A 20,793-nucleotide genomic window follows, 5' to 3' on the forward strand; every position below is an offset into this window, starting at 1 on the left:
AATATGTGGGATTTTTCTAAGGTTTTTCTGTGGATCGATTTGGTCTAGCGGTAGATCTCTCGACTTCAGAATCCGAGGTCTCCCGCTCGAATCCTAGAACTGTGCATCCTCTGTCAATTTTGAAATGGTCAAATGAAGACAAAATATTGACATCGTGTTCTAGGATTCGAACGGGGACCTCCGATTCTGAAGTTGAGAGATCTACCGCTAGACCAAATTGATCCATAGAAAAACCGAGGAAAAACCCATTGATACCTGCATCCCCAATCAATTTTGAAATGGTCAAAATGTAAACAAAATATTGTCATCCCCGCCTTGGATTCGAACGGGGAAACTCCGGTGTTAAAGTCGAGAGATCTACCAAGACCAAATCCATCCACAAACAAACCTAGGAAAAATCCAACAGATATGCATTCTCTATCAATTTTGAAATGGTCAAATGAAACAAAATATTGACATCCTGGCCTAGGTATCGAACAGGGGATCTCCGATTATGAAGCCGAGAGATCTATAGGGTATTTGGTACAATTGTGTACACTTTTTACCCTATTTCTGAGTCTGGTCGGAATTATGTCTCGTTTGGCGGCGCTGGTCAGGTTTGACTTCTTCATTCAAATATTTTAGAGCTCACAAATGCAATTACTTCTTAACTACTATTTATATTTAATTATAAAGAGATATTACTTTATATTCCAATGGTGTCCTCCAGCTGAAAGGTTGCGGTATAGGAATAGTGTACTACCAATTCAGTTTCCAGTCAGCCTTTGGACAACCATAATAAATGAACCTTAATAAATACTACGACTATAATAGTTAGAGAGATACAACCTTTCTGTACCAAAAGCTGGAGAAGAGTGAGAGTGACGTTCTCTCTGCATTTGGCTATGCACACTACTAATGAAAAGGGTTAGGGCCTGCTCAATAGGCGTTATACATGTGCACAAAATAACTTACAATAGGCCTTTCCACTACACTGGGGTTTTTCGAGTTCTTTGTTCACCAGTTAGCAGCTGTTAATGGAATTCACTACAGATCTACCGCTGGACCACATCGATCCACAGAAAAACCTTGATAATCCAACAGATACGCATCCTATATCAATTTTGAAAATGTCAAATGAAACAAAATATACATCTTATCTTGTTCAAGGATTCGAACGGGGGACCTCCGATTTTGATATGGAGACATCTACCGATAGACCACATCGATCCATAGAAATACCCCGAACAAAATCCCGAATATATTATTATATGCATCCTCTGTCAATTTTGAAATGGTAATATGTATAATACAAAATATTGACATTCTGTTCTAGGATTCGAACGGGGGACCTCCGATTCTAAAGTCGAGAGATCTACCGTTAGAACAAATCGATCCACAGAAAAACCTAGAAAAAATCCCGCATATATGTGCATCCTCTGTCAATTTTGAAATGGTCAAATGCAGACAAAATATTGACATGGTGACCTAGAATTCGAACGGGGGACCTCCGATTCTGAAGTCGAGAGATCTACCGCTGGACCACATCGATCCACAGAAAAACCTAGGAAAAATCCAACAGATATACATCCTCTATAGTCAATTTTGGAAACGTCAAATGAAACAAAATATTGACATGGTGACCTAGAATTCGAACGGGGGACCTCCGATTCTGAAGTCGAGAGATCTACCTCTGAACCACATCGATCCACAGAAAAATCTAGGAAAAATCCAACAGATATACATCCTTTATCAATTTTGGAAACGTCAAATGAAACAAAATATTGACATCGTGACCTAGAATTCGAACGCGGGACCTTTTAGTCCGGTGGCTTAGCGTAAAATATCAATGTTACCGTTAAGCCCGGTGTGGCGGTTTCAACTTTCCGCTGTGTTCAGTTTTCCGAATGACCAAATACGGTAGCATTACGTCATGCGATGCCTGCGCACAGCAAGCGAAAGTAGTCCATTTTCAGTGCCGTATTGAGTCATCCGTTACCCTCCGGTAGCTGTCATGGCGGCGTCCACGAGTCGAGTACAACTAGCGGCAAACGCGTGGATCGTATGAGTTGTTTTTTATGCAAGCAGAGTGTGACCTGCCTAAAGTTGTACCCTTGCATACATGTAAGAGATTATGTGACTACACAGAAAAGAATCGGAATATAAACAATTTGGGGTCACTGCTGAGAGAACTACAGTACTCGCCAGGGTACTCTCGCGGCGGTATCTGACAGGTCACCCGGAAAACTGAACACGCCGGAAAGCTAAAACCGTTCGAACAACGTGCTGATATGTCCGACTACGTCACCCGGAAAACTGAACACGGCGGAAGACTGAAACCGCCACACGGGTTCATACTTCCTGCGAATGCGAATGCGATACGAATGTTGACGTCACAAATTCGCAACGAATAATTCGCAGCAGTTCAACTTTGCTCATATCACTTGCGAATATCGCTGCGAATGGAGGGTTGTGATGTCAAATTTACGTCAAAATCGCTTCGCATTCGCATTCGCAGGAAGTATGAACCGGGCTTTACACGGCGGACAAAAGCACGATTTTGTGCACAGGGCTTCCTAAGGGTTTATAAATCAATATTAGCCGAGGAGCCCTCCGGAACTTGTAATCGTTTTTATGTAAATCACAAAATTTCAAAATGGCCGCCTACATAACAAAATATCACCTTTTTAATTTAATTTTTATTTTTATTTTGTTTGGGGGAAGACCTCTGGTTGCAGGTTAAATGTGAAAATTAAACAACCATGAATCATCTGAATATCTAGATTAATTACAATTGTTAAGCAAACGAACGGTTCTATCTCACACCACGGAGACTTTAGACCATTGTAAAAGACACTTTCAATGAGTTCTCATTTTTTGAAGTATAGGGGACTGTTAAATCTAATAAAAAAAAACATATTATACGGTGTACACAGTTATATACCACCTTTCTGTTAAGGAAAATCACACTCTTTCACGACAGCTGCTGCGCCTATAATGTACCAGCCATAACTTTAAAGACGGTGCCAGATTGTATACGTGTTATGTTTCAAGTCGATTTATATGTTTAAAAAAAATATATAAAGTTGTTTGGGGGGCTGACTCCGCCTACCCCTTTTGTGACGTCAATCGAGGCAGACTTTGCCTGCAATGCGTATAGTAAACACACGTGCAAAGTACATGTACGTCCAAGTCGTGAGTTGGTACATTTCAAAAAATGTTTTTCTGCATTCAGCAGCAATACACCTGGTCGGCATTGCCGGAAAAAACAAAAACTTTTTTTTTTTAAACGTACAAACCCACGACTTGGTCCGTACATGTACTTTGCAATTGTGTTTATACTCTACGCATTACAGGCAAAGTCTGCCTCGATTGACGTCACGAACAGCGCCCTCTCGGGTCGGGGTCTACTCTTAAATTTGTAAATAACATAAGAACTGATTTTTTAATACCTTAGTTAACTGTTTATTCACATTCCACTCATCAAAACACATATATTAGTGACAAAAGCTTTATTTTGAAAAAAATACCACTTCCAGGTGACTTTAAATTTGCATCGGGGATAAAGAATATTAATTTTGGTTTGTACCCATACACCGATGTGTGTTAGCACTGTATACTCAGTACTTTCCCCCCCGAGTCATGTGAAAAAAAAATCACAGGCATTTTACTCGAGTGGGATTCGAACCCACGACCCTTGCAATTCTAGAGCAATGTCATACCAACTAGACCACCTAGATTGCCCGGTAGCTAGAGGCAGTTCGAATCCTATGTTTTGGGAGCGGGTACCGCAACGATATAATAGATGTTAAATTTGCATCGGGGATAAAGAATATTAATTTTGGTTTGTACCCGTACACCGATGTGTGTTAGCACTGTATACTCAGTACTTTCCTGAGTCCTGTGAAAAAAATTATAACAGGCATTTTACTCGGGTGGGATTCGAACCCGAGGTTGCCCGGTAGCTAGAGGCAGTTCGAATCCTGTGTTTTGGCAGCGGGTACCGCAACGATATAATAGATGTTAAATTTGCATCGGGGATAAAACACAGTTAAACCTGATAAAACACAGTTAAACCTGATTAAAACTAAACACAGTTAAACCATCAAACACAGTGCCAAAGAAAAGATACAAATTAAAATCAAAATGGCTTTAGGAAACCGAGTCCAAAATAGCAAAAATACACTTGAATTCTGCCTGCCCTTATCAATATTGAAATGGTCAACTGTGAACAAAATGTTTTAAGATCATGGCCTAGGAATCGAACAGGGGATCCGATTCTGAAGTCGAGAGATCTACCACTAGAAATCGAGCCACAGAAAAACCTCAGAAAAATCCAACAGATATGCATCTTCTATCAGTTTTGATAATGTCAAATGAAACAAAATATTGAGATCCTGGCCTAGGATTCGAATGGGGACAGCGTCTCCTATAGGATGAACCGTCGCTTGGTCCGCCGAGTGCTCCCAGCGGAGATTGTCCCCCAACGAAGAAATGAGCGTCCACCGACGACGGGACGCTTCAGTGAGGTTGGACCATAGAGCAAGGAATTCCTTGCTGTATGGTTTGATTGTTCCATCTTCCTCCATGGTTTGACACACATTTTCACCCTTAACACAGCCACTCATTTTTTGTGAGCAGTTAAACACATTCGAAGACGTGGTACATTGTCAATGTTGGCTTGTAAAAATAATTTAACGATGCAGATTTACCGAGAGAATAATTATTTTTAATATTTATATTTCACGATCTTTTCGTGACACAAGAAAAAATGTTGCGGACGTTAGGGTACACATTGCATTGGAGAGTAGTTCCGGTCGGCCGTCCCAACAATACTGACTTGATCACAAGACTATATGATGGGAAATAGCTATATACTTCCTCTAGTCATGAAATCAAGTTTGTATTTGTAAGCTCACATGAACAAAATACTACTGCGCCGATTTGCAGGCAGTCTACACTTGCACTAATGAAAAGGAACAACAGATGTCTTATTTTATTGTCTACAAATCTTAGAAAAGTCGCACAGAAAACAAAAATGATGATATAAAAATATAGCTACATTCCCCTGGCTGTACAGAAAACCCTAGGAGATTATGTCGCCCCTGTACCGTTGTGCGGGGGGGGGGGGTGCGGGGGTGTGCGGGGGGGGGGGGGGGGTGCGGGGGTGGTGCGGGGGGGGGGGGCACATAATTCCCTGACACCAGCCTCTGTAGTCTTCTCGGGTGATAGCGGTTCGTGGTTGATAGCGCGTTGGGGGTGATAGCGCGCCCTCTTGTGACAAATCCAGGAGAGTCTTGAACCAAGACTACAGCCTCTGCTGCTGGCGCACACTGCTGGCGCATGTCCCTGGATCCCAGGCACGTATTTTGGCGAGAAGCCAATATCTAACTAGTTGATGTGATCGGATGCATCGACAACTGATTAACTTATAAGAATTTATGCAAATGAAAAAGGTCGCAATACTAGCTTGGCCAATCAGCCATCGGAGTGACATTATTAAAATAACCAGCGTACATGCATGTACATGGGATGTACATCTATATTATAGTACATGTACATGTACGTGTATGTGTACATAGCTTGCCCGCCGCGCGCCGCCGCCCGGCCCGTGCTCTGAAAATCGTCGTAGTACTCTAGTACAGTAGTAGATAATAGTAGTAGTGCTCAATAATCGGCACGGAGCAGCATCAGGCGCCAACATGCAAGCGGTTGGCACTTTTCATATCATCATACAAGAGCTAGCTATACCCATATCCAGTCAGACTACTCTGTACCATGTTTGTACACACATGTCACGTACACAAGGGCGTTATTTTGTAGTTCACTGTGTGTGAAGGATTGAACCGTTGTGACTACACATCATGGACACTAGTTAAAACATATACGATGTACTCTACTTTCCTCTCTCTGCCACGATATGACTGAAGAGGCAGTCAATGTGTCACCATTCCGCATGAACTGTAGCAAGTGAATCGCGTTCTTCGTTCAAATTATGTATGGTTGGCTGAAACAAATTGTCGTGTTGTGGTTTTCTGCCTTACTTAGTCTCATCATCATCTCATGTCTCTAGTCTATTCTAGTCTCTTTACACATGTTATTGCATGCATTGTTACCAGTGCAGCTACGTACGTACGCGCTCTTCCAACTGCATGCCGAAGCCGACCCCACCCGCATACTAATTTGTTGTTGCTTCAAAAGTGTATTGTAGGTGAGATTTTCAAGGGCATTGGACTTTGCCAGCTATACCATTACGACCATCATGCCGTTTACAAAGGAGGAAAAGGCCAAGTTGAAGGCTGAACGATTTCGAGCTGAATTAGCCGAAGTGAACAACGAATATGATGAAGGGGAAGTACCGGTACAGGATGATACAAATGCAGACGGGAATGGTTCTGAAGGATTCAAGCATTGCTGTGCACCTTTTGGTTGTAACATTGGTCAAATGGTGAATATTCAAGACCCAGATGACGTTGAAAAAGTGGTGTGTAATAATGCTGATTGCACTTATGGTGTGTACATGCACAAAACTTGCTTCCAGCAATGGGAAGATGAAGTTCTTACCTTCTTGCGTTCATCTGGACGAGCTCGAAGCTGGTCTGAAAAACAAAGGCGACAGAACCTCTGGACTAAAAAAGGTTACGATTTGGCATGGAAGGCATGTTCATGCCAATGTGCTAAAGGGCACTTGCGGAAGGATCTAGACTGGATTCCTCCAAAGAAATTGCTTGCTGAGAATGAGGAAGGTCAGCATCGTAAGCAACGACGCCGTAAAAAATCTAGTGACAAACCAAGTATTGGTAAAGCAACAACCCTTCCTCCATCTTCACACACAGGAAGTGGACATGTTAGACACCGTCATGCATCTGCCTCATCCAGCGAGAATCACACCCCACCACAAAGCCCAGTTGTGAGAAGTAACAGTCTTTCCTCACCGAACCAGTCCCCTCGCACTAGTGGAAGTTCATTGTCTACGAGCTATAATAGTAATCATCATGGCCTTGAAAATCTAAGTCAACAAGAACAAAGCAAGCAGCAGTCTGGGGTTTCATTTGAATGGCCATCATCACCTGGACAGTTCAGCAGTGGTGATTGTATGTTTAGTGCTAGCAGTAATTCCAGAGGAGAACAAAATCAACCAGTAGGAGGTTTTGGGATTTTATTACCAGGAAAAAAGCAATTGCATAATGAAGAAAAAAATGGACAAAAACTAAACTCTCGCAAATGTCATAAAATGCCTGACGCTTATGACGCAACTTATGCACGTACTCTGATGATACCATTTATACATCGGATAGATCTTTCTACATTCGTCAAATTATTGCCACCCCAGAAATGTAACCCATATCATATAAAAATGGATGATGACAGTGGACCAGATAATGATGAAGTAAGGGGCTTTATATTTAATGCTCTAACCACACATGGTGTTACAGCCGTGGTTTGTTCCTTGTGTCAGAACAGTTTGCCAGTCTTTGATTGTTATCCTCTTATTGATGGAACATTCTATTTGACACCCCTAAATCACAGTGATGTGACTCTAAGTCTGGTTCTAAATGGTCGTGTCCAGTATCTTGGTGCTGTTTGCATGCAGTGTTTGGAAGGAGTCAAGCGTATCGTGTGCCGTACATGTAAATCACGTTGGGATGGGAGCCACCACCAACTCGGCACACTCTACTCTTACGACATATTTGCAGCTTCTCCATGTTGCTCGGATCGTGTCAGCTGCAAAAAATGTGGAAAGCCAGTAGTTGACCCTACTCGAGGGACCCACTTCTTCAGTGACTATTCCCAGAACGTTCAATGTCCTCATTGCGGTGTACCTGATTTCCACTTTGTCAAACCACTTAGCAGCTACGAGGTTCTTCTGCATGAATTTAACAGGTGTTGATGTTGAATACAAACTAATTCAAACTTTAAAGGATTTGGATACTTTTTCTAAATGTCCACAGATTTGCATTAAATTTAAATTTACAGGGTCTGAAGATAATGATAGTAGAATTTAGAAAGCTTCCCTTTAAATATTATTCATGAATACCTCTGACAGTTTCGCTATTCCTATTGGTAGAGAGGGCGTCACGTGGGTGTGGATAAACCTTTGTTTATGACCAGTAAAAAGTGTGGAAACATGGGCGTGACACGCGAGTTAGCACCTGTGCTTATAAGACAGTTTCTTCATTCCTATTGGTCGAGAGCAACTGCTGAAACAGTTGTGCTGCATGACGCACTACGCGTGACGCGCACAGCATTTCCTTATAAGGAGTTGTTTACCCGAGGGCCTTGATTGGGCCTTACCATTTCATAGCTGGAGAGGTGTTGTGTTGAAAGAATTCATTGAAAAATTTTAATTTTTGCATTTATTTTACTTTTTGACCAGAAGTGTTGATTTTTTGGTGACCAAAAAAGTATTTATGAATGGGAATCAAAGTGTGTCAAATCGGTTTTAACTAGTGGTTTAAACCCGCCTTGGCCTGGTTCTTGATAATTTACCTCAACTTCTTCTCGGTAAAATTATCAAGAACAAGGCCTCGTTGGGATTAAACCACTTGTTGAAAACCTCTTCACCACACATTGATTCTCTTACTTACTGAGGTGCTGTTGTTTTTGAGAAAGGAGTAAACAAGTGACAAAATAATTTTGGTCTCGGTGAGACAAAAATTATTTTAGCGTGTAAAAACGTAGCCCTCCTTGTTGAGCTGTAAATGGCTCTCTTTTAACAACAACATCGGTCTCATCACAGTAGCCATTGGGTCATTCCGTGTCAAATCACCCCCCAAAAAAGGCAATTTTAAACCCTACCCTCTTCAAATTTGCTCATATTTGGTTTATGGGGTAATCGTGGCTCAACAAGCTCAAATTTTAAATTTCAGCTCCATCGGATAAACGTTTTTCGCGCTACGGCATGCTCTTTCTTGTTGATTTCGATCAAAATGCGCCTGACCTCTGACATTCAAACGACCATAAATCGGTAACCTTTAGGTCAAATTGGTTGAAATTGGTGTCTTTGGAAAGGAAATTGTGTAAGCTTTCCAAATATGTCTTTATTTTTTTTGTAGAAACATGTTTAGGTATGATAACCTTTTGACCTCTACTTTGACCTTGAATTTGACCTTGTGGATCATGTGACCCGGCAACGAACTTCGGTGAAAATTTACCCTTGTATTTTTTGTCCACAATATCAAAAATCAAAAACTGTGATGAGACTGATGTTAAAAGAGAGCCATTTACAGCTCTCTTTTTTATCGGTCTCATCACAGTCGCCATTACTGTAACGGCGACTGTGATGAGACTGATGTTAAAAAAGAGCCATTTACAGCTCAACAAGGTGGGCTAGTAAAAATGTATTAACCAGGGTTATAAAATACCATAATATACCATACTGGATAATACGTTTTTTACACACTAAAACTAAGACAAATAATCATTGTTTTACTAGTTTCTAAAAAACCACAGCACCTCGGTAACTAATATTTAAAGGAAGGCTTTCTTCAAACTGTGTTAGTTTAATGTAAATCTGTTGACATTGTGTTTTGTGTTAGAAAAAAGTACATAGACTCTTTAATTTAGGGGTTCGGTTAATGAAGAAACACAATGTTTGAATCTGTTAAAATTGCATAATGTTTTTTTTTTTGAGATTAGGAATGATTTTTGGAGAATTTACAAGGAAAATGCTTTACTGACCAAATGTTCAGCAGAAAAGTGTTCGTTTACTAAACAATCAAAGTAATGTACATTTTCTAACAAAACGATTTTGGAAGGATACTCCAACTGCCTACTTATGATATTGAAGATTATTTTAAAACTTCTTGAACAGGTATTCATAAATACATGTACCCTAGACAGTTTCTCTACTCATATTGGTGGAGAGCGCGTCACGTGGGGGTGTTTAAACGGTTGATAATGACCAGCTGGAGCTATTTATAACCGGCTGGCCTCCGTGTGTCGGGCGCGCAAGATTATCTTGCGGAATGCAATTCATAGCTATTATTAACGGCGCGTAATCTATTTCTAAGAGCGCGCGCGCGCATACACACAACCCACTCGCATCAAACAGATTCTTCACAAAGTTTTGGAAAAAAATATTTCAAACCTTGAATTTTCAATTGTCAAAGTGTCTTTAATTGTAATTTTGAAAACTTTTTTTTAACAAAAGGGCATTTATGAATTGGAATAAAAGAGCAGTGACTCGTTCTTAAATGTCCGTTTAAAACCCTGCAGGGTCGTTGTCGTGGGATAAAGGCGCACGGCATTGACCCTGCCGATTTTAAACGCCTGTTTCAGAACTCGTCGCTACCCCTTTATTCATTTAATAAAGGCACTGGTTATTCATCAAGTATAAAACATTGTGAGAAACGGCTCCCTTTGAGGTACATGTACCGTAGTTTTTTAGAAAAACCGAGGGCTCAAATTCACTTGTGTGACAAGGTTGTTGTTTTCTTCCTTTATTCTCTCGCAACTTTGATGACTAATTGAGCTCAAATTTTCACAGGTTTGTTATTTAATACGTGTTAAGATATACCAATTAAAAAGAGTAGTCTTTGACAATTACCAATAAAGTCTGGCAGTGTATTTAAAGCCATTGGACACTTTCGGTAAACAGTATTGTTCAAAGGCCCACACTTTGTGTATCACAACTGATATAAAAAATAACAAACCTGTGAAAGTTGAGGCTCAATCGGTCATCGGAGTCTGGAGAAAATAACGGGGAAAACCCACCCTTGTTTCCGCACGTTTCGCCGTGTCATGACATGTGTTTAAAATAAATCGTATTTCTCGACAACGAGAATTGATAGTTTTAGTGTGTTCTCAAAAAGTAAAGCATTTCATGAAATAATATTTCAAGAGAGGTCTTTCACCATTACCTTTTGTAAACCCTGTAAGTTATTTGTAAATCTGTGAACTTTTTTCTTTCTTTTTCTGTGCCGAAAGTGTATAATGGCTTTAAAGCCATTGGACACTTTCGGTAAACAGTATTGTCCAAAGGCCCACACTAGTGTAGGCCTATCACAACTTATATAAAATAACAAACCTGCGAAAATTTAGGCTCAATCGGTCATCGGAGTCTGGAGAAAATACGGGAAAACCCACCCTTGTTTCCGCACGTTTCGCCGTGTCATGACATGTGTTTCCTATAATTCGTAATTCTCGATGTCGAGAACTGATAATTGTTTTAATGTTTTCTCAAAAAGTGAAGCATTTCAGGGAATAATATTTCAAGAGAAGCCTTTTACCATTACCTTCTGTAAACCCTGTAAATTATTTGTAAATCTGTGAACTTTTGTTTTTTTGTCCTGTTCCGAAAGTGTATAATGGCTTTAATAAATTTGAGAACAAATTGTTTGTTTTCAAACTCTTCTCAAAGTGGCTATTCTTGGCAAAATGTGGTATTTTCTTTTGCAAAGTAGGGCCTACACTACATATGTACACCCAAATCTTTGAGAAAGGAAGTGCCATGTGACCGAAAACCGTTCATCAGATGGAGCTAAAATTAAAAGTTTTGGTTGGTCAAGTACAGATTGGTATTGTATAAAATAATTGGTCTGTACAAACTACATAGTTGTTGATAATCATGAATTAAAAGATTTGTTTAATTAGGCCTACAATTCCCAAATTATGTAATAATTTTAACAAACTTTCATTTCAAAATGTAAAGTTTGATAAAATTGTGTAGGTAACATCTACATAATTTTGGATTTGTAAAAACAAATCTTTGAAGTCATAGGAATAGTAGGCCTAACTGAATGATTTACAATTTGTTCATACCTTGTATCCAGTGAACCAGTGGTTTCTGTACTCCTCTATGAAAAAGAGGTGAATACGCAGTTTAGTGACATCACTTGTTTACAAAAGAGCCACAGATTCGGTACTTCTTTCAGGCATGGTTTGTACACTACGGTCCCAAGCATAGTGCCGCCACATGAAGAAAATAATCCTGCTTTGTTGTGTGCATACAAAAATAAATGTCATGTGCATACACGATATCTATCATACTTTGTGAGGAATATGTAGGCATGTGGTATTTTTACAGTAGAATCTGTAGTTGTTGGCATACCAGATATATACCCTGTATAATTTGTAGAGCAAAATATCCTTTTAATCAGATTGATTCTAAAATGCCCACTAAGTGTAAACTTGAAGGGGCTGGGCTTAATTACCAAGGAGAAATGTTTTTTGAAGGAGTTGGAGTACAACAAATTCTATTCAGGCGCCTATAGCCTAGGGGATTGATTAAACAAAAAATAATATAAAAATCTGAGATGGTGCCTGCCAAAATGTTGAGAATTTTAGGTGATTTGGTACGGAATCACCTGGTTACAATTTGATACAAACTCCTTGAGAAGGTGGTGGTGTTACTACAATGTTAGTGGACCAAACAACCCTTGGTTCATAATTGATGTCAAATAAGGCAACTTGTTGTCATGTTTGTGTTAGGTTGCAGCTTACAAAATGTGTGCAATCCCACAATATTATCATGGGCGTTGTGGTTGATTTATCGGTTTTGTTTTCAAAACAGTTTAGTATCTAGCTGATCAACTCTAAGCTAACCCCAACATTTGGACTACATTTTTTAAAATTGTACACTTGGACCAAGTGACACACATACAGTGTAAAGGTAACCCTGAAAGTATCCTATAAATAATTGTGATACATAAGTATCAATGCCTTTTGTTGGCTGTCATTTCTCTGCTTGCATTGACACATAGTTAAGGGAACTTGTGAACATTAACAAGTTTGTTTTTCTTATGAAACACAATAATTTGGTGTGATGATAACACTATAGTTTGAACAATCCAAGTGGTTCACACCCCAAGCCAATTCTGTTTCTACTGCTTTTGCTGACAATGTATTGTACATTGACTCTTGAATGAGCATTGACTCTTAAAATTCCAAGTCAAACTTGAGGGGCTTTAAGCTTACAATTTCTCAAGTTGGGATGGAAGTGGTGGAAATTTTGACACAATAGGCAAGGTCACTTGACCACTTATGCATTATCAAGACCAGGCTTCTGTCATGAAACTTCTGTAGGGACGCCAAGGCCAAGACCAGGCTTCTGTCATGTGTTGGTGTATCTCCAGGCCTGAATTTAAAGAATGATTTCCTTTCAAACTTTATTCATAGGGTTTCAGGATCATACATGTTTCGTTTGGTAGAAATCTTGTTGCGCGTACACTGCATCCTCAATGATTTGTTTCATGCCATTTTACATCATATTGAGGTCTTGAGTGGTAAATTATGTTAAATTTAAGATTCTAATACTGTATTGTTATTACATACAACACATGTCTGTTAGCTGAGAAGCAATAAAGAGCCTGTTTATATAGTGTATTATTACTTGGATAGTATTTGAAATGGATACACATGGCTCCCATATTGCGGCAATTGCTAGCCTTAATCGAGGCTTTGAAGGATTTAAAAAATATTTGTTATTGATTGTTTTCATTTTATTGTATTTGCGCCACGCTACTTGTTTGACCTTCCTTCCCGCCCAAGCTGTGTGTGCAGTATCAGTGTGTGCATGCTCAGGTGAGCTGTAGGCGTGTACTCATGTTGGCATGCGGAGAGAGTGATACGAGTGCGGATGACCTTTTGTACATGTAGTTGTACGGGCGCCGTGCGCTGTGATTTTATATACACAACATGACGAATGATGGGTGGGTTTACGGCGTCTTTTTCGGACTGAATAATGCGACTGCCTTGGGCAAGGGTACGTACTAATCTATGCCTGTCCCTGTGGGATCAGATCCCAAAAGAGGCAATCATTTGAAAAAGAGATGAGCAAAGAATTTCCATTTTGTTGATATTTACCAGTTGTACAGTATAACACTCGTTGCCTATTTGTGTTGTGGCATCTAACGTTTTGATGTGCCATATTATATTAAAGCATGCACAGTGGAGTCGCTAGGATCAGGCGCACACATACAGTATACATGTAGCACTGTAGAAGTTAATCCATTTAGTTAAAATCCCTTCGAGAAGCGGCATCAAAGGAGAATAAGGGGTGACAACAATAATATACAAATATTGACTGCTTCGAGTGCTACACATAGTATGGTTAAAACTATGACTCCCTCGGTGATCGAAACTATGTCTCCCTAGGTGATCCGGGGATCACCGAGGGAGTTATAGTTTTAACCAAAGACCAAGTAAAAGTAGTCAATATTTGTTTTAGAACACCCCAAACATTGTTAAATACTGTACTGTTAAGTTACAGACCTGAATGCTACAATAAATCAAACCAATGTAATGTAATGTCCTGAAATTTGCAAAAACTTTTACTGTCTGCATCTAGTGTCATGTAATCCAAAATGGTTACAGACTATTTATCATCCTCGTACACGTAATGTTCGTATGCTTATTTCAGATACACAGATGCACAACTGATTGGGGGCGAGGTGGTAAAAAAAGACTTCTAGGTACTGCACGCCGTGTGATAGTCTGGTCTATTTCACGGCAAACGATGCACTATCACACGGCTGCCGTTTCTAGTAAAACTAAGGCATACCATGTGACGCGCTCTAAACCAATGAAAAGGCAGAATATTTGTATGGGCCAGAATTTGTATATTTGTAAGTGTTATAATATTTAAGTTTTCACACAAGCGCAAGTGGAATACGAAAAAAATGTATCGCTTCTGCATCCCATATCCAACGAGGCCGTGCTCTCGACCAATAGGAATGAATAAACTGTCTTATAAGCACAGGTGCAAGCTTGCGTGTCACGCTCATGTTTAAACACTTATGGCTGTGGTTATATCATTCGTTTAAACACCCCCGTGTGACGTCCTCTCAACCAATTAAAATGGAGAAACTGTCCAGGGTATTTATGAATGGCCAATGAAAAGGAACTGTGTATGCTGGCCAATGAAAAAGACCCTTGTATTCTGGCCAATGAAAAGGACCAGTTTATGCTGGCCAATGAAAAGGACCAGTTTATGCTGGCCAATGAAAAGGAACTGTGTATGCAGGCCAATGAAAAGGATTGCTTTATGTTGGCAAATAAAAAGGACCGTTGTATTCTGGCCAATGAAACAATTCATGATGATTATTGTATAGGGGGCCTACTGTGTTTCTGTTTCACCTGTTTGGAAAGGTGACTCAAGGTTCAAGATTGATATTGATACCTAAAAAAAGAATTATAATTATGTTATTCCGACCAAACACATGCAGAGATTTCTAGATGAGCTTTTGTGATGCACTTTAAAGTAATTGTTACGAAAATTGCGGTACCCACTGCCAAAACAGGATTCGAACTGCCTCTAGCTGCCGGGCAACCTCGGTAGTCTAGTTGGTAAGACACTGCTCTAGAATTGCAAGGGTCGTGGGTTCGAATCCCACCCGAGTAACATGCCTGTGATATTTGTTCACAGGACTCGGGGGAAAGTACTGAGTATACAGTGCGAACACACATCGGTGTATGGGTAAAAACCAAAATTAAAATTAATATGTTATGAAAATGTTATTCGTGAAATGATACATAGTAGCTGACATTTGATAAAACAAGGAACAAGGCACACCCAAGGGGGGTGGCTCGGGGGCTTGAGCCCCCCCCCCCCCCCCGAAGAGGGTCACTCAAAAGAAAGAAGAAAAAAAAAACGGGGGAGAAAGAGGGAAGGAAAGAAGAAGAAAGGAAAAAATAAAATGGGGGAGGGGAGGAAGGGGAAAGGAAAAAAGAGCCGAGGGAGAAAAATCGCAAATGCGCGTGTAGTTTTTGGTTTTTATTTCCAGTGGAAGTATTTTTTTTCTTCCTTTGCCATTCGCATTTTTTTCCCCTGCCAAAATAACTCTTTTATCTGGGATATTCGATAACGCGAGGTGCGAGGTGAAAGATTTTGAACACATCTTATGCAATGATCTTATGACAACTCCCTTGTAATTGTGTAAACTTGCAACAATAACATATTAAGCATATTTGAAACCCCTTGTCCAGGATAAAATATTTCTCACGTCGTTCAATGGAATGGTTTTCTAGTACACTTACTTTTGACAAACGCATAGTAATGTTTTTTTACCCGCGATGTTTATACTGAATATGCATGAAACCAGATACCGACCGACCCGATCAAATGTTGATCACCATGCGTTGCTTCTTTTCCACATTTTTCATTTTAGTCGGCTATGTTCAGGGATTAAAAGGTCTGCAATCCTACAAATTACACACCACATTTTTGCCCTGGTTAAAGTTATAATTTCATTTTTGAACAGTAATCTCATAAAAATATTATAATGCGACACCACTTTCGCAAAACAAAGGTTTAACTGTAGGTTCTGGGTTTGCCGTCTTCTTAGTCATGGAGTTTGCCGCCCAGTGATGAAAAGTAGGTAGCACCGCCTATAATGTTCTCTTTTTAACCACGTCCGCAGCATTACTATTTAAAACAAAAACCTTTGCTGAATTATTGACTGATTTTTGCAGTTCGTAATTATAGACGATACACTTACATGAATCAGAAGTGCTTAAAAAGTATGTTTTTCTTCTAAATTTATGCATAAAGAGGCTAGATTTTTCACCTCAAAATCGCCACTCCTGGACCCTACCCAATAAATTGGTTCCAGCCCCCCCCCCCCCCAAAAAAAACATAATCCTGGGTGCACCGTTGCTCTGTCCATGTGAAATCCAAGACCACACAGTGTAGGTTAAAACATACTGGGCAAGAATTCAATTCACAACACCGGAATGAGACAGCAATTTGTACACAATTTACAATGTAGAAGTTAACTGATTTTATTTGCACAAGTACTATAGGTTTTCTCGGTCAAATTCGGCAAATGAGCAGTCAATATCATTTTCATGTGTTCAAATTAAAGCTGTTTGCCTCTTCAGTTGTTACTGCAATTGGAATTCAAACTTCGGCCATTCAATTTCGTTTTGAGTTGAGTCAAATTCCTTTAGCACTCTGTTCAATTTAGCGTATCGTCATTCTTTTTCGTGACATACACGCCTCAAGAAGTGTCTGTGAATTTGAATGCTGCTTTGATGAATTGTTAAATTGAATAATTATTTTGTCAAATCGAATGACCCAACATTACATTTCGTGACATACACGCCTCAAGAAGTGTCTGCGAATTTGAATGCTGCTTTGATGAATTGTTAAATTGAATGATTATTTTGTTAAATCGAATGACCCAACATTACACTTTGACTAATCATAACACGAAATCGAATGACCCTTTTCAGTAGCATTCAATTTCACGCGAAATAGAAAAGATTGTTGGTAAATTGGCTGCTCATTTGCCAAAACTGACCGAGAAAAGTTATATTAGAAATATCTCATTAATGTTGTCTTGTGGACACTTAAATACTCAACACAAATGAAAGATATTTACCAATTTAAAAGCACTGGACACTATTGGTAATTACTCAAAATAATTGTTGGCATAAACACTAATTGGTCATGAGCAATGAAGAGGTGTTGGCAAATGACTATCACACGACCACTGGGTTTCTAGTAAAACTAAGACATATCATGTGACGCCCTCTATACTGATGAGAGGCAGAATTTGTATAAGGGGTGTTATTGTAAAACACAGTTTTTGAGGAAGACGTAATTACTCCCTAAAACATTTGAATTAAACTGGAGACCTCAGCTGAAATCTTGAATTCAAGGCATCTAAAAGCACCCAACTGGTGCCACAAGGGTGTTGTTCTTCCTTTATTTTCTCGCAAAGATTTTCATATTATGCATATTTTGATACACACCAAGTGAAAAGACTGGTCTTTGAAAATTACCAAAGGTGTCAAGGGCATGTAAAGATTTTTTAAAGGTATAATTACACATTGAGGTATTTTAAATCAATTGAAAAACCAAACTTGTCCTGTTCTGAGTTATCTTTGAGCTCTAACATGTAGGTAATACAAATTTGTTGCTGGTCCTGAAATACCTGGTGTACATTTAACACAAACAACCACAAAACCATCTGCCAAGCATAAACTACTTTACTTTGCAAAAAGAAAAATTAAAGTTAAGTTAGAATTTTGTGTGGGCAGAGAGAGGCATTGCTTATTTTTTTTGTGGTATTCCTCTAAAGTTGACAAATTCTTTTTAAGGCTGTCCTTAATTCTGTTTCTTTGCAAAAACTTATGAATTACCAATTAAAATGCAACATTCAATGGTTTTGTAATACATGTACTTGTTTTTATATATAGAATATTTTCTGCATTGGAACTTTTTGCCAGTTGTTAATGAACAGCATGAAGTATTTAAATATTATAAGCGCACTATATAAACGGAGCAACTATGTAAGGTCACCTTTTTTGGCATCGTGATGCTTCTTGAGTTCATATATCAAGCAAAGAATCTCACTGCGCTTCCTACTCACAGTGGCATCTCGGAACCATTTGTCTAAACCCTTGATTGGTATAGACAAATTGTTAATGGGCTTCTGTGTATGAAAAAAAGAAAATTCAAATTGAAAGTACATGTAAAATGAAAAATAAATAAATCAAATCAAATCAAAAGCACACGACACTGCCATTGTGCGATCATCGCTGAATGCTGAACCAATCCACATCACAAGACATGACAATGATGGACCGTTATTTCACATAAAATCACATATGAATCATTTCAACTACACTGCAACTACACATGTACATGTACATGTACATGTACTTAGCCACAACTATACTAACCACACTACAGCCATTGACCGTGAAGTCTTTGCAGATACCTAAGCAACAGTTTGGAGAATGTTTTATTTGATGGTTACAATATCCACAAACTCTAATTTTGAAGGTGCTGTCATACATGACTTCAATATACACTCACCTTGGATATCTATAAAGAAAATCAAATGCAGTAAACGGAGGTGGTACAACAGCTCAGTGGAGGACGCCAAAAGGCATGTCAGCGAGAAGACAAAAATGCTACAAAGCCAAGTCTGTGTACAACAGCTCAGTGGAGGACGCCAAAAGGCATGTCAGCGAGAAGACAAAAATGCTATATCAACTACAACAAGTATGAATCCATACAGAAGACTTATGTTCATTTATGTGCGACGTCTTCTTCAAAGTCAAGTCACATTTTCAGGAGTTCCCTTGAACTGCAACCACAATCTAAAAGCAACCCTTGCTGTCCACAACCACAATATCAAACCAACCCTTGCTGTCCACAACCACAATATCAAACCAACCCTTGCTGTCTACAACCATAATATCAAACCAACCCTCGGCCTTGCTGTCTACGACCACAATCTCAAAGCAACCCTTGCTGTCCACAACCACAATCTCAAAGCAACCCTTGCTGTCTACAACCATAATATCAAACCAACCCTTGCTGTCTACGACCACAATCTCAAAGCAACCCTTGCTGTCCACAACCACAATCTCAAAGCAACCCTTGCTGTCCACAACCATAATGTCAAAGCAACCCTTGCTGTCTACAACCACAATCTCAAAGCAACCCTAGTGCTGTCCACAACCACAATCTCAAACCATGTCAATGACCCTATGCCTTGTATGCAATAAAGCAGCCAAATAAAGTATTCTTATTGATATAGAAAACAAGATATGTTTTTGCACTTGTGTATAACCTACAATCCCGGCCATATCTCGTTGGGCCCCCCTGCCCCCTTTCAATGTTGGTTCCAATTGCTGATTGTGTTCTGAGTTGTATTCTGAGTTACTGTTCCAATTGCTGATTGTGTTCTGAGTTGTGTTCTGAGTTACTGTTCCAATTGCTGATTGTGTTCTGAGTTGTGTTCTGAGTTACTGTTCCAATTGCTGATTGTGTTCTGAGTTGTGTTCTGAGTTACAGTCAACATTGAGCGGGGGGGCGGGGGACAAATGTTTTTAATGTGAATGGGAAGTGCACAGGGAATCGTTGTATACGTTAGGAAAGGGTGGCCCAAGCATTTTGGCCGGGATTGTAGTCACTGTGTGCATGTTAAACCCTATCGGTATTTTAAGTGGTTGATAATATTATTATCAAATCACTCTGTTTAATATTGTCCTTAAATCTGTGTGATCTTGTTTGATTTCTTTGTTACATGTATATCAAGAAAAATTTAAACTACAAATTTACATTAATGGATAATTTTGAGATTTTTAAATCATTACAATTGTAACCCTTATTGCTGTGTCCTTCATATTGGATGTAAAGCTGTAGGACCTGTGAATTGTTGAATGCATACAAGTACACATTCCTATTAAAAACAGTAAGGGGTTTACTCTGGTATTTCTTGGCTGCTTTTATTTTGTATCAGTTCACTGAAAGTTTACATAATGGCCGCGTGCCAACCTTCATTGCTTTGTTATGCATTTATGAAGCCATGTGTTTCTTGACTGCTTTGAGGTCTATGAGCCATCACATGAGTTTGATTTCCTTTTTACATCTGAGAATCGACCGATTGCGCTACCAACGTCACGTGACCTGAGATGGGTAATTACACATCCAAAAACACGGCGTACGACTTATCAACGTTCATTGCATTTGTTTGTTCAAAGCTTTTCTTTCTCAAAATCACTCAAGAATATTCCTGAGTACCTTGAGACCTTACCAGTGGCTGAACAATGCCAGTAATGGGTAAACACAGTTCCACCAACTAGAAAGTTAAACAAGAATGTTCACACGATGTCATGTGTTCGTGCACAGAAAGTGTGGTTTTACATTGCCCTCATTGGAAAGATTTTGCTTCCCAATCTTATTAATAAAAATCTCCTGAAGAAGCTTTGAATTACTATATTTTCACCCCAAATTATTTGATTAGAGGGGATAGTTGTCAGCTAGAGACGGACAACTTCGCAGTCTTCCTTGACACAGCCCAACGCAAAAACCATGGCACGTGAGCTCGCTTACAAACCTCAGTAATTTGCGTA

General features: G+C 39.4%; 2 protein-coding genes across 2 annotated transcripts in view; one reads left to right on the forward strand and one right to left on the reverse strand.

The window, feature by feature from the left end:
• Positions 1–5,573: 5,573 nt before the first annotated feature.
• Positions 5,574–7,963, forward strand: LOC117297102 (headcase protein homolog). Its single transcript, XM_033780236.1, has one exon. The coding sequence runs from the start codon at positions 6,242–6,244 to the stop codon at positions 7,868–7,870; it is 1,629 nt and encodes a 542-aa protein (XP_033636127.1). The 5' UTR covers positions 5,574–6,241; the 3' UTR covers positions 7,871–7,963.
• A 10,148-nt stretch (positions 7,964–18,111) lies between these two features.
• Positions 18,112–20,793, reverse strand: part of LOC117296984 (sentrin-specific protease 6-like) — a 42,127-nt gene continuing 39,445 nt past the window's right edge. Inside the window, exon 10 of the mRNA XM_033780091.1 lies at positions 18,112–18,359. Coding sequence (XP_033635982.1) covers positions 18,213–18,359 — 147 coding nt within the window. The 3' untranslated portion in view covers positions 18,112–18,212. The remainder of the gene's footprint in view (positions 18,360–20,793) is intronic.

The sequence above is a fragment of the Asterias rubens genome, chromosome 11 (assembly GCF_902459465.1).
Source record: "Asterias rubens chromosome 11, eAstRub1.3, whole genome shotgun sequence".
NCBI classification, from domain to species: Eukaryota; Metazoa; Echinodermata; class Asteroidea; order Forcipulatida; family Asteriidae; genus Asterias; species Asterias rubens.